A 12,576-nucleotide genomic window follows, 5' to 3' on the forward strand; every position below is an offset into this window, starting at 1 on the left:
ACATCAGTAAGTGACATATAAGTTCTGGGCAGCAGTCATTACTTTGATGCCAGGATGTTCTATGTGATCTGAAGACAGTCTCTGAAGCATATGTGGTTTTTTTTTTCTTTGATATTTGAACATGGTCTAGCAAAACATACTTGTCATCTTGCATACATAGTCCCAACATGTACAAAAAGCTTACCTAAATCCTTGTTTGCATGACGAAAATGCAAGAGGTGGTTTCCTCTGGAATTGAGGTTTAAGTCAGTATCTTAGAGTAACACTGCATAGTGTTGGAAATCATGTAAATTAAATTACAACTCTTAATTAGTTATTTTCATAACTCTTTCAACTAGGAAAATTTGGAACTGAAATCCTGAGGATCTACAGCCGCTGCAGATGCACTTATGCTGTCTTTAATAATATGCAGTTGAATAGCTTGCTATATTCGGTGGTAAGTGAATATAGCAACTGAAGTAAAGCAATCCTTATTTATACTTCCAGTAAAGTATGCTGGGGCTGGACGTAGAGGAAAGGTGCTGTGAGAAAGTCACCCCTAAAATGGCTGTACCCCATCAACCTGTATCTCTTATTTTTCCCCCTTGCAAATTTTAACTTTCCAAAGTCCTGATCGCACCGTAGCCAGTGAGTGTATTAACTTTGCAATCTCTGACTTGTGGACTTGTTCTGACAAGTACAGCACAGAAAGTCCCTGCTTCCTTGTACCCTGCACAGATGTTTGCCTGTGTGATAAGCCACCCAAAGCAAACCAACAAAAAGTTTCAAATTTTAGAGATGGACACGGAACTCTTGCTCAAACACAAGGGGTGGTTTTACTGGCTTCATTCTCACCTTCAGAGAGGTACCTTCATGACTTGTGCTCTGTTGCAGTAGTCTAATATACTTCCTTTTAAAAAATGCTGGTGAAACTATGACGTGTTTAGACGGGTGAAGGTAAGTGAATTAGAGGGGGTTAACTGCATTAAGAAGACAATAACAGAGAAGCTTGAATTTTTGATTCTGAAATGTGAGGTTGTGATACGATGCTCTTAACTAGGAGTTTTCAGTGTATTTACAAGCTTGACTACAGCTTTTCTCTTAGTTGAATATGCAACATGTAGGCCTTTGAATATTAGCTAAGGAAAATGTCAGTCTGAATTGTGTTGCTGTTTCCCAGGTAATTTTTTTTTTTTTTAAACTGTCAACACAGATTATTAAAGTTAATGTATTTAGTATTCTTATTGTAAATGGGTTTCAGTTTAAAAGTCAAGACTTGCATGTATCCTTTTGGGTATGGGAAAAGAGTACAGGGTGCAGATGTATGGTAGTATAGCATGCTTTCATCTCAGATGGTACTCTTGGAGGACCTAGATAACATTTTTTACTGTTGTCTTAGTTTTAAACTGGCAGCATTGCTCAGTAATCTCAGATCCTACTTAAGCTCTAATTCTGGACTGAACAGATCCAGCTCTTATGTTTTCTCTTCCTTTGATTACCTTTATCCTTCTGTTTCCCAGATGTTTGGGATACTAAGGAAATACACACTTTCACAGTGTTCCAGCAGGTGCTTCACAGTAAACCACTAATTCTTTCATGCGTTGCTACACACGTGGGTAAACTTTTTTCATCCCCACAGCATTGTGCTAAAATGTTGCGATTACGAAGAAAGCATGCTGTCCACCTACAGCAAACAGGACATGAATTAAGTTGAAGTGCAGCGAGAGGGAGCTTGGTAAGTCCCTACCCCTAAATCTGGCACTCAACACCCGATCTTCAGTGCTCTACTGTCCTTACTAGTGAAACAGGTTGTCAGAATGGGCTTAGGGAGTCAACGTTGTAAGATGATTTTAAGAATAGCTGAAGTTACATATCGTGTATGTGTAGCAGCTGGAAAGCCAAAAGATGGGGTGGTCTGTTGGCATCAAAGTCCTATGCCGCATCAAACATCCCTGTAGCGACCGGGCAGCAGCGAGACCAACCAGCCCCTTGTGTGGGCAGCGCCCTGCGGGGGTGCTGCGGGCTCCGGGACCGCGGGCCGACGGCCGGAGGAGGCGGGGAGGAGTCGGGCTACTGCGCGGGGCTGCAGGGGGTAAGAGGACTGACCCCGGCTGGCCTGCCCCGCCGGTCGGCTCTCACCCTGCCGCCTGCAGCCGCTCTCCGGCCGGGAGAGGGCAGCGCTCCACTCCGAAAGGCGCTGGGTGGGGGCCGGTGCTCCCCCTCCCGGGGCCGGAGCGCCGCCGGGGCCCCGCGGGGGGTCTCGCCGTCCAGCCCGCCCCGTCGAGCAAACGCGGCCGCCGGTGGGGCGGGCTGCCACCCGGGCAGCAACCTCCTCTTGCCCGGGGCCATCACAGCGCGGCTTTGTTCCTTCGCCCCGCGGGCTGCCGAGGCCCGGGGGCGGCGCATCCGCGGGGCCGGGCGCGACCCGCCGGGGCTCCCGCAGGCGCGGTCCCGGCGGCGGCTCGGCAGCGCCGCCTCCTCCCCCGGCGGCGCGGGCGGCGGCGGCGGCGGCGGCGGCGGAGCCTCGCCCGGGACACCCCCGCGTAGGTATGGCGGCCGCTGCCCTCGGGGCGGAGGGGGGAGCCCGGCCCGCGGCACCTGCCGCCCGGCAGACCCCCGGCTCCGCGGGGCGGGTGGGCGTCGGGGCCGGGGCCGCTGGGCTGGGCCGGGGCGGGCCGGAGGCGGCGGGCTGCCCTCTCCCGTCTCCGGGGCGCGACGTTCCGCCGGTTGGGACGCGGTCCTGGTGCCTCTGTGGGCGGTACGGCCGGGCGGGCTCCGCTCGTATCCGGGGAGAACGTTTCCCGTGCGTTGACAGTCGCTTTCCAAAGTCCCCGAAGTGGGGAAAGGGAGGATTTTTTTTTTTTTTCTTACATAAATTCTGGGGGGTTTTCTTTTTCTTTTTTTTTTTTTTTTTTCTTGTTTGTTCATTATTTTGCCGCTCATGGTTTTTACAGTTCCAGCCCCTAAGTGGACAAGGTATTTGGTTTGAGTCAGGAAAACGCCTGCCTTTCTCAGCTGGAGCATAAGAAGTTTTTAACTTACTGACTTTAAGTTTTCTTAACAACCAAAAAAATGTAAAGGAAATGAAAGGTTTTCTAACAGTAACATTCAGAGAAACAACTTTTGAAGCAGTTCTTTGTAGCGTTTTGTTAGGACACTGGTCTGTGCAGCTTAGAGTTGTGCAAGTTTTCAACCTGCACAGTGATTCTTATACAGAAAAAAGGCTCTAAAATACTTCTTCTTACTCCTTCCTCTGTATTTGGTCCTATTAAAAAATGGAGATCGCTCCTCTTGTAAGTCATTACGAGGCACACAAATGTAATAGAAAGCCTAACAGATGACACAAGTTGTTTTTTTTTTTTTTCTTTTGTAGAGATAATTTGCTGTCTACCACACTTTGTGGAAATAGGATTTCAGGAGACATTTGAGTAAGAGGGATTTTTCCACACAGATAAAAAAAAGTAACTGTATTCTGTGAATAAAGTATGAAAAATTGACATGACAAATTGTGGTGAAAAGATTTGAGTACTTAAGTGCTTGTCTTTTTCCAAAGTGGTGTTTGAATGTCGAGTGCAACAAAGAAAGTGATCGTGTAGATGTATCTTAATAATAATCTAGCAGGAAACTCATCTGGCCTTCTCAGCTGACTTGTAAATTAGACATTTCTGCCAACATTTTGTTACGTAATATCAGGGAGGAGTATTCCTTTTCTCGATCTGAAACTGCTGCTGTTATTCAGGAGAAGTTCCCATTGGCTCCCCTGAGAATAGTTCCTTTGTGGGGCTGTTTCAGATGGGTATGGTGTGTGAAATGGCCCAACATTCTTTTTTATCTGAGTAACACCTTGAACAAGAATTTGCACCAGGATATAGGAAGGGTAGCCTATGACTAATATAGTGACTCAGAAGATCCAGTTCCAATTTTTGGCTTTGCCAGGCAAGAAACAGCTCTCTGCATGGCCACATATCAGTCAGTCAGCACCTGCACGTCTTGATTTCCTGTTTATAGATGGGGGATACAGTAGTCTCAGGGCAGGAACACACATTCTCTGTGCCTTCTACAAGTAAGGTGCTAAGGTGCTACCTAGAACAGCAAGCAGAATTTGTATCACCATGCATATTTGTGCCCAACTATTGAAGTTACAGGAGTCTTCCATTGCACCAGGAGTTTTCATACTTTTTGACTGGAGCGCTCCTTTTTTTCTCTTCTGTATTAGCTTGAATATTACTGCATCTGTAGCATCTTCTCACTCCTGTCTCAGGAATGTTTTTGCAATTTTCCTCAATGTTGTGTGCTGAAATTCCTCAAAAAATTACAGAATTTTCAAAAATTTACAGATTTTCCTCCTGACTAGTTGAGCTGTGTGAGTTATATCTTTCAGGCTCAGCATCATTAAGACAAGCGGGTACCACTAAACTACATTAATAATTAGAAGAGGGCTATGAAGTGGAATAGTTGCCCTTCTCAGTGGAAGCTGCTTCTATAAATATCAGTATTATATCTAATGACTTTTGGTATCGAAAATTTGTTTCTTGCTCTTAATGGCTGTGGAGTTTGTTGTGCTGTTCTAGCTGTTCATGAAGGTGGAATGGAAATTACAGAAGTGCCATTAAACACACAGTATTTTCCCTAACTTTGTTAGTTACAGCAGTTTTGTGGATGGCCAAGCCTGAGCGATGATGAAGTGTCACAGATAGCATTGGAGTGTGCATTTGAATGCATTTGTGGAACCGAAAGTTTCTAGTCCACTTCTTTGCTACCTTGTCAGTAAACTGTATAACTGTGCTGTGTGAACTGTTGAAAGACTTTGCTTTTGCTCTGGTCTCACGGCTTCACAGTGCCCAGACTAGGGAGTAGTAAATTCTAAAAGCCATTAAAAATTTCATCATTAGAAAGCTGTGATCTCTGTCGAAACAGGCATTAACAGGAGTAAGGGAGGTGAGACATAGCTGGTAATGGTATCAAACAGATTTTATTTTGTTTTAGTGACCTTACATATACATTTGGTTTTATTTTTGTGTTTCAATAGTGTATAACCCATGTTTCACATTTCTGAGATTTCTAAAATCTAGAGCCCCATTTTATTTTTAGTTGAAATGAAAATGCTACTTTAAGAATGTTAATACAGGAATGCATAAAGAATACACTTTCCCAACCTCAGGAGCAGGCTTCTGTCTAAGAGGCATTTTTCTAGAGTTGTTTTTGTATTTTAAACCCCAAATCTATTTTTAAAAGGTTAAAAAATGTGACCCCTTTTGGAGACTCTTTAAATATTTTCCCTGCTAAGGAGCACAAAATGGCTGTGGCTTTAACAAATTAAAGAAATAAGATAGCCATGAATGGGGTGATGTTTTTCGGAGGAAGATTTAAGTTTCTTTTTGTCTCAAAGACAGCTGTTTTAAAAGGTGTCTAGATTCATTTCTTCTATTCACTTGCTTCAAGAGCAACTAATGCGTCGTGAAGTAATCAACAGTAGTGCAAGCCGCTTCATTATAAATTTAATAGGCAAGGGTTTATTTTACCTCTCAGTTTGAATACTGTTAGAAGGCAGTAAATGAACGTGCTTGTGAAGCTGCTAGCTGAGGGTTTTGCTTTGTCCCCTCTCTATCCCTCATGCTCTAGATGTTCAGGAGAGCCAAATGTAAAAAGGAAAGATCATGTCAAAAATCTTGGCCATAAAGACATAAAAATCCGACTTTGGGAATGTACTGTTTATTAGGTATGTGTTTTGCTACCTTTTCCCTTTCATTTAATTCTTCCAAGGTCCTTTAATCAGGTCCAGAGCAAGGATCTGCATGTAAGAGAGTGTTCTGTACCACATTAGACCTGATTGCTGCGCGGCATGGTTCCTGGTGCTTGGGGAGGTGTGGGTGAGCCTTTAGGTATACGTACGTAGTAACATACCTCAGATGGAACCTGTAAATTCAAAAACATAGTTTGGTTCAATCGCTGTGCTTGTTGAGAGGAAGCCGTGGGATGAACATTATTAATGGAAACTGGCTGGTCTGTGAGCACCTCACTGGAATCTCACTGGTTTTGACTAGTATTAAGATCTGAGAAGTATAAACACAGTATGTACAATAGTTTGTATCCATCTTAGAGGCTGCCCTGTGGGTTGATGTAGCACCTACCTCCTGTGGAATACTACATAGTAAAAAATAATAAAACAGTGATAATGGTGATGTGTGACAGTTATCCATTGGAAGAGAGCTTGGTAGAAGACTTCTTAATATGTGTGTGTTGCTAGACTTTTACAATGCACAAGACATTTTGCTTTGACAAAGATGTTAGATTTTAAAGCATCACAAGTGATGCTCTGGGGATTCCTGCCTACCTTCCAGTGGCCTCTGGGTGGGATGCACCCTTACTTTCTTTGTGCTCCAGTTGATCAGAAATAAAGATTTAATGTGCTTGTCTTGGTGACAATGAGAATAATTCTCAGTGTTTTACAGACACGAGTAGCAATATGGCCATCACCAAAAAGAAATATAATTAAAAAAGGAAGAATTGAGCTCCAAGGCAGCTGTGAAGCATCATTGGGGGTTATTTACATAGCTTGAGAGTTTTGACCTTCAGTCAGTTGCTTTACAATTTTTTGAAACAGCAGTAGTGGTCTGTGGCACAGAGGTGTCGGCTGTGGTCTGAAAGTAGAATATAGGGAGCAGGGTCCAAAGACCTCATGTTTTGTTGTATTTGAACTGATACGTGGAAGAGATGTAGGAAATATATATTTTATACCACTGCTTATACTTTGCAGCCATTTGCAAGGCTTGCACAAACTGTGGTCTCGTGCTGCATAATGAGCCCTGGAGGCTCGTTACGGCAGCAGCGGAGCCCTGAGTTAAGAGAAGTCTGTATGAGTGGCTACCGGATGACAGAGCAGCATCAAAGCCAGAATCCTGTTTTCACCTTCTCTGTGTTTTTCTCCCACAATTATATGCTTTATTTACAGGGAAGAGGAGAAAGTCAAGTTGCAAGCCAGGTTGCTGCAGGATGAGGAAATGTCCTTTTGTGTTTAGGAAAATGCTGCTGATACACAGTGGGTGCTAGGACAGCCAAATAGCAGTCATGGTATTGGCTGAAGGGTCACCTTGTCAACCAGTAGAATTGCCTTTCTGCTGAGATACAGATAATGCTTTCCCGTATCTAATTTCTTTGGTGTGTACAGAGTAAAATAGTTTGATAACTGACGTCTTTTCCATTTGAATGCAGTTAAGTCAATACCTGCTGTTTTTATTTTCCACCAGTTTATTTCCTTATTGTGGTCCTTCTAACATGTCTTGGTAATTGGGGAAACCATGCTATAAAATGCTAAAATTTGTAATGTTGAAAGAAATTGGATCTATGAGAGTCCCATAATTGGCAACCAATAAATGAAATATTCGGTGAGGAAAAGTGTTGGAGGGATTATTGAAATGTCTTGCATCTTTGATAAAACCCGAAATACTTGGTGATGTTCATCTCAATAATTTGAGCTGGTCAGGAGACCGGCAACAGCATTTGACATTAGGTTTAAGGGAAGATTGTAGACTGAAAGAAAAGTTAGTTAAATAAAATTATTTTCAAGATTTTTTTTTTTAATATATATTTACCTCTGCTTGACTGAAATGTATACTGCAAGTCTCTCCAGTTTGCAGCACATCACAATAAATGCTTCCATTAAATTTATTGCTAAACTGAATGCTGAAAAGTTTTTTTTTTCTGTGTATAGATGAATCCTGCTACTTACTGCTGACATTGGTGTGACCTCAATATTTGTGGGCAACGCCTGAAACTGGACCTGTTTGTCTGTTAGATGCCCATCCTGCTGGTTTCTGTGTCAGAAGCACAAATGTCAGAGGAGGAGATCAGGTGTTGCTCTGTGAAAGGATGTGTATCCACGATGTCAGGCAGCTCGACCCTGCCCTCGCTGCGGGGAGTAGGACTGCTCCTCAGCACCCGAGAACGGTTGTCTGCGTGGCACCTCTTGGGCACTCCGGACCCTGCTTTTTTGGGGAGCTGGGCAGAGGAGGTGAGCGGTAGGGTACATGTCATAGCGTCTCACTTCAGTCCCTTGCTCTGAAATGGAGGATGCACGAGAGCTGCTCTGTAGCCAGAGCTGAGTATTTCCTCCCTACGTGCATCCTCTTCTTCTTCCTGCCCCTCCCAGCCACTTCCAGCAGCCAAGCTGAGTTACTGTAAGCCCCAGATGGAGGAAAGACGTGAGCCATTCATGTAAAACTTTTTTCTAAGCAACCAGCACTCTTGAGAGTGTGAGAAAAGCAGGAAAGGTCACTTAGTGCTGTGTGTCGACCTTCATTGGTTCTTCTGCAGGAAGCAGAAGGAGTACCATTGGGTACACCTTTGTGTCCAGGAAACACCGTTTTAAGCTGGTTTGTCAGGAGAATGCGTGTCGAAAGTACCGATCACATTTCAACATGGTTCTAGTCAGTGCTGTATGGAAAAAGTTGTTTGCTTCAGATGAGCTGAATCTTCAGCTTATTTATCCGCTCAGGATCCATATTGAGCTGGGTACTTAGTATTTCCGAACAGACAAGCTCCCTGGGGATCCACAGTGTGACACAAGCAGAGGGTGAAGGGGGCGAAGTTGGGATGGCATCATCTCTCCAATGACTCGTGTTTGTATTAGCCAATAAAAAAGTGGTTTATTGTACTGGTGGTGCAATGATAATCCCCCGAAGGAAGGGCTAAATTATGCCTTCTTGTGCACACTTGCAATAGGGTGGGTAGGCCAGACTGGATACCTGCCTTTCTTACCATTGCAGAAGAGGATGTTGAGATATGTCTCTTGAGGCTCTGGACATCAAGACAGTCGTATGACAGAAGTAAGCAGAAGTAGGTCTTATTCTGTTGGCATGGCATAACGGTTTGAATGTGCTCGTATTTTCTGGCAGTCTTGGATGTGTTCCTTAAAAGAGGGAGAACCATTGCAGGTGAAGGCATTTTATATAGCAGAATAGAGCAACTGTATAAAACGGCTGGCTGGCATGTCTATCATTTCAGCCAACCATGAAGCGATGCCCCTTATATAATCTGTGTGTGGCAGTAATTGTGAGTTGGCGGCAGGTCTGGGATAGAAGTTAATGTGCTTCATCCCTTTTGTAGGGTGACACTTGTGAAAAGGTCCACCTTAAAATACTCCTTGTGGAATTAATGTTACGGTTTCTTAATTTCTCTTGTAACCCTCTTTTCTTCTGTACAAACAGGACTGTCCTTCCCATGCTGCTGCTCTTAAGGTTGGGCTCAGGATGCTGTTGCTGGAGACTGCAGAGCTTTGTCTCTGTCTGTCAAAGCGAGACGCCTTGCAGTCAGCTGCGGGATGCCTCCTCCCTCCACAGAAAATAAGAAAGCCCTCTGTCTGACTCTCGCTGCTGTCTAGGCTGGATGGATTAGTGTTTGCCTTTGACACCCTTTTCTTACAATATGAAAGGTGGTTTTTTGTTTTGTTTTTTTGTTTTTTTTTTTTTTTTTTGGCTGAACATTTGTGGCCAGTGATTTTGTAAAGGGTTTTGCCTTCTGTTTTAAAATTATACTGAAGTCAAACCTCAATAATGTCGGTACTTGTGAATATAGATGAATTGGTGGACGCCAGGAGATGAGTATTAACAAACTCGTGGTTTAAAAGGAGTGTGTGCTCAGGTGGTGGGTGCGTCGTTTTTGATTGAAGCGGTCCGGGTTTGAGGCTGTGCATTTAATTTCTGCAGTTTGTAGGCAGGGAACTTCTCAAATCCTATCTGACTCATAGCAGGCTGTACCTATGCATTAACGAGCAATGAGCTGCACAACTGTGTTGTTCTTGGAAACTGTTCAGCTGTAAGAACAAGGCCACATCTAAGCTGAGACAGCCTCCTCTTAAGACAGACTCTCTTTTTTCATAGCCTGTTTCAGCAAGTAGAAGGAGACTTGTGTGTAGTTGTTGAGCCCACCTTGCTGTTTTAGAGATGTGGAGTTGCTTCTCATATGCTTTTGTCACTTGACAGGAATATTATTTTTAGAGTATGAATTTTGAGGATGTAGTGAGTTTGAAATACAATAATAGAAATCAGAGTTGCTGTGATGATGGTAATCACGGTAATTCCAGTGATGACTTGTGTCAGTAGCTTGCTCTTTAGGGTAGTTAACGCAACCTACCTTGGGGATATCTTCTATGAAGTTGCTAAAATAACAGCACCATACACCTGGGATATTGGTGTGGAGTAAAAGTTGCTACAGCTACATCTTGAGGTCAAATTCCATTTTTTGCCTCTAGAAATAAGAAACGCTGCAATTCCCATTACTTGATTTGCTGCAGCTGTGAAGGTCTGAGCGGCTGGGCTCAGCCTGACCTGTTTTGTTTACTGTGTCTATTGTGTGAAAAGCACACAGCATCTTAACTAAGACCGGCCACCCCTCCTCCAGCCTTACATGGGCATCTTTACAGCAGCGTTTCCTCATTCTGGGCGACTTTGGGGCAACTGGATAGCTGATAAGCTTACTATCCTTTCTTTCCCCTAATTCTGGAAGATGTCAACTTAGTTTGCATGAATGGGGTATAATGATATCAATGCCTCCTGATGGGTGTGTAATAATTCCACCGGTTTATTCTGTTTCCAGATGCTGTGACAATGGAGTTGAGCTGCGCTGAAGTACCTCTTTATGTAAGTTCTACAACACTAGGCTTCTGCCCAGAGAGTCGCTTTCTTTTGGGTAATGGCTCATTCAAAAGCAGGGTGAATGACACCAAAACCCATTCTCTGGTTGCCTGAGACCACAGGCTGTTGAATGTTGCTGTCTGATGCAGGTATGTGTGTGGACGATGGTTTTCAGTATTGTGGCTCAGTTCTCCGAAGCAAGTTTCAAATTATTTCCCCTTTATGATTATTGTTTTCTTCTCCTTCAATAGTCTTAATTGCAGTTTTCAAAAGCAGAGTTACTGCCTGTGAAGAGGCATCACTCTCTCTTTCCCAAAATTTATGGCTGTTTTTTCCCTATAAAATTCCAAATTACCATTCTCTCCACTTCCTTAAAGCAGGAAAATGTATGTTGTCAAGAAATGAGTGAGTTGAAGTTTGTAATTGAATGGATTTTTTTTTCTGCAAAACCTGAAGCGATTGCTTAAATAGGTGAACTCAAGAGTTCAAAACCAGGTAGCAACAGGAGTAAGGACATGCATTAGATATACTTAATTTACTTGGTGCCTTTAATGGGGTGTGAGTATGAGGATTAAAACTTGGGCAATCTAGTCATTATTAATAAATCGTGGTTGTTTTTTATCGGCTTGTTTTGCCGTGGTTTGCGATGAAAACGGTAGTAGCAGGGGTACACGAATGTTGGTGTCTAGGAGTGTAGTGGGAAGACACTGAATGGTTTTCAAAACGGTGGTAAAAGGTGAAAGAAAGAAACAAAACAATTACCTGCTTACTATGTTGAGATGGGGATGGAAATGGGGGAGTACAAATAATCTGTACCCCAGAATATTGAAGGAACATAGGATTGCTAATGCAACAGTACTGAGTTTCCATTGTATTTGTCAGCTTGGCAGTGGGAACCTCAGGCTCCCAAAAATTAGATGCAACACCTTCAAAGGCGGTGGGGAGGAGGGATTTTGTGAGGCCTGCTTATGTGATATGGGTTGTACGGTGCAAGGGTTTAAAAACAAATTTTTACAGAAAGAATAATCAAGAACATGGTGCTAATGGATAAAATTCAGCATGGTTTTATCATAGGTGGCTGCATCAGACAGATCTGATATCTTCCCACGATAAGATAACTGGCTGCTTAGAGAAGGGCAGTGCAATGAGCTTTATCCAAATTGTTGAAAATGAAACATTTGATACTGTGTCTCACAGGAAACTCTTAAGGAAGATGAAGAAGGTGGAGATTAATATAAAGAGATAAGGATTTTTGGGTACTGCAAGAACAGTTATTAGGGTACAGAGAAAGATATTACAAGTGATACTCCTTAAGGGTCATATTCAAAGCCAGTTCTGTTTAATATTTTTATTATAACCCTGAAAGCCGAATGTAGGCTTGTGAAATCTGTGTAAATCTCTGAATATCATAATATTAGGAGATGTTGGTTAGTACTGAGGAGAATTCAGTTACTATGCGGGAAGATTGAATTTTCCCACCTTTCATTTACTCCAGTTAATAAGAACATAGTACAAAGCTGTGCATTTGAGCACTGATAGTGATACATTTCTTATGAACTAGGGACTCATCAGGTGGAGGCAGAGAGGCCTTGGGGTGTATTACTCACTTGTAGAGTGATGGATGTGAGAATGTGATCTTAGCTGGGAATGCTTGCCCTAAGCTTTGCACAAGCCAGTAGTGGACCTGAGTTTTGGTAACTTGATGGTTGTGGTCCGCAGCCTGTCACCAACCCGTGTGGGTAAATCCCAGCGCAGTCTCCTAACTTGCCAGAAACCCGATGAGAGTGATTTGGATTGCCATTAGGCAGTCACCAACTTGTTTTCTTGTGGGAGAAGCAGGTGGAGGTGTGTCTTTCCTTTGGGTCCCCAGTGTCCTACAAAGCCTGAGGATAGTGGTGAAACACGGACTTCCAGAGACTTGCAGTGGGAGCACCTGGAGTGAGTTTCCCAGAACCTGGGGCTATAG

At 43.4% G+C, this 12,576-nt stretch overlaps 1 protein-coding gene across 1 annotated transcript in view; it reads left to right on the top strand.

Moving 5' to 3' along the window:
* Positions 1 to 10,583: 10,583 nt before the first annotated feature.
* ARHGEF28 (Rho guanine nucleotide exchange factor 28) overlaps positions 10,584 to 12,576 on the top strand; it is a gene marked incomplete at its 5' end in the record, with an annotated part of 118,329 nt that continues 116,336 nt past the window's right edge. The window contains one exon of the mRNA XM_082497905.1: positions 10,584 to 10,616. Coding sequence (XP_082354031.1) covers positions 10,584 to 10,616 — 33 coding nt within the window. The remainder of the gene's footprint in view (positions 10,617 to 12,576) is intronic.

The sequence above is a fragment of the Vanellus vanellus genome, assembly GCF_965231255.1.
Source record: "Vanellus vanellus genome assembly, chromosome: Z".
Taxonomy (NCBI): domain Eukaryota; kingdom Metazoa; phylum Chordata; class Aves; order Charadriiformes; family Charadriidae; genus Vanellus; species Vanellus vanellus.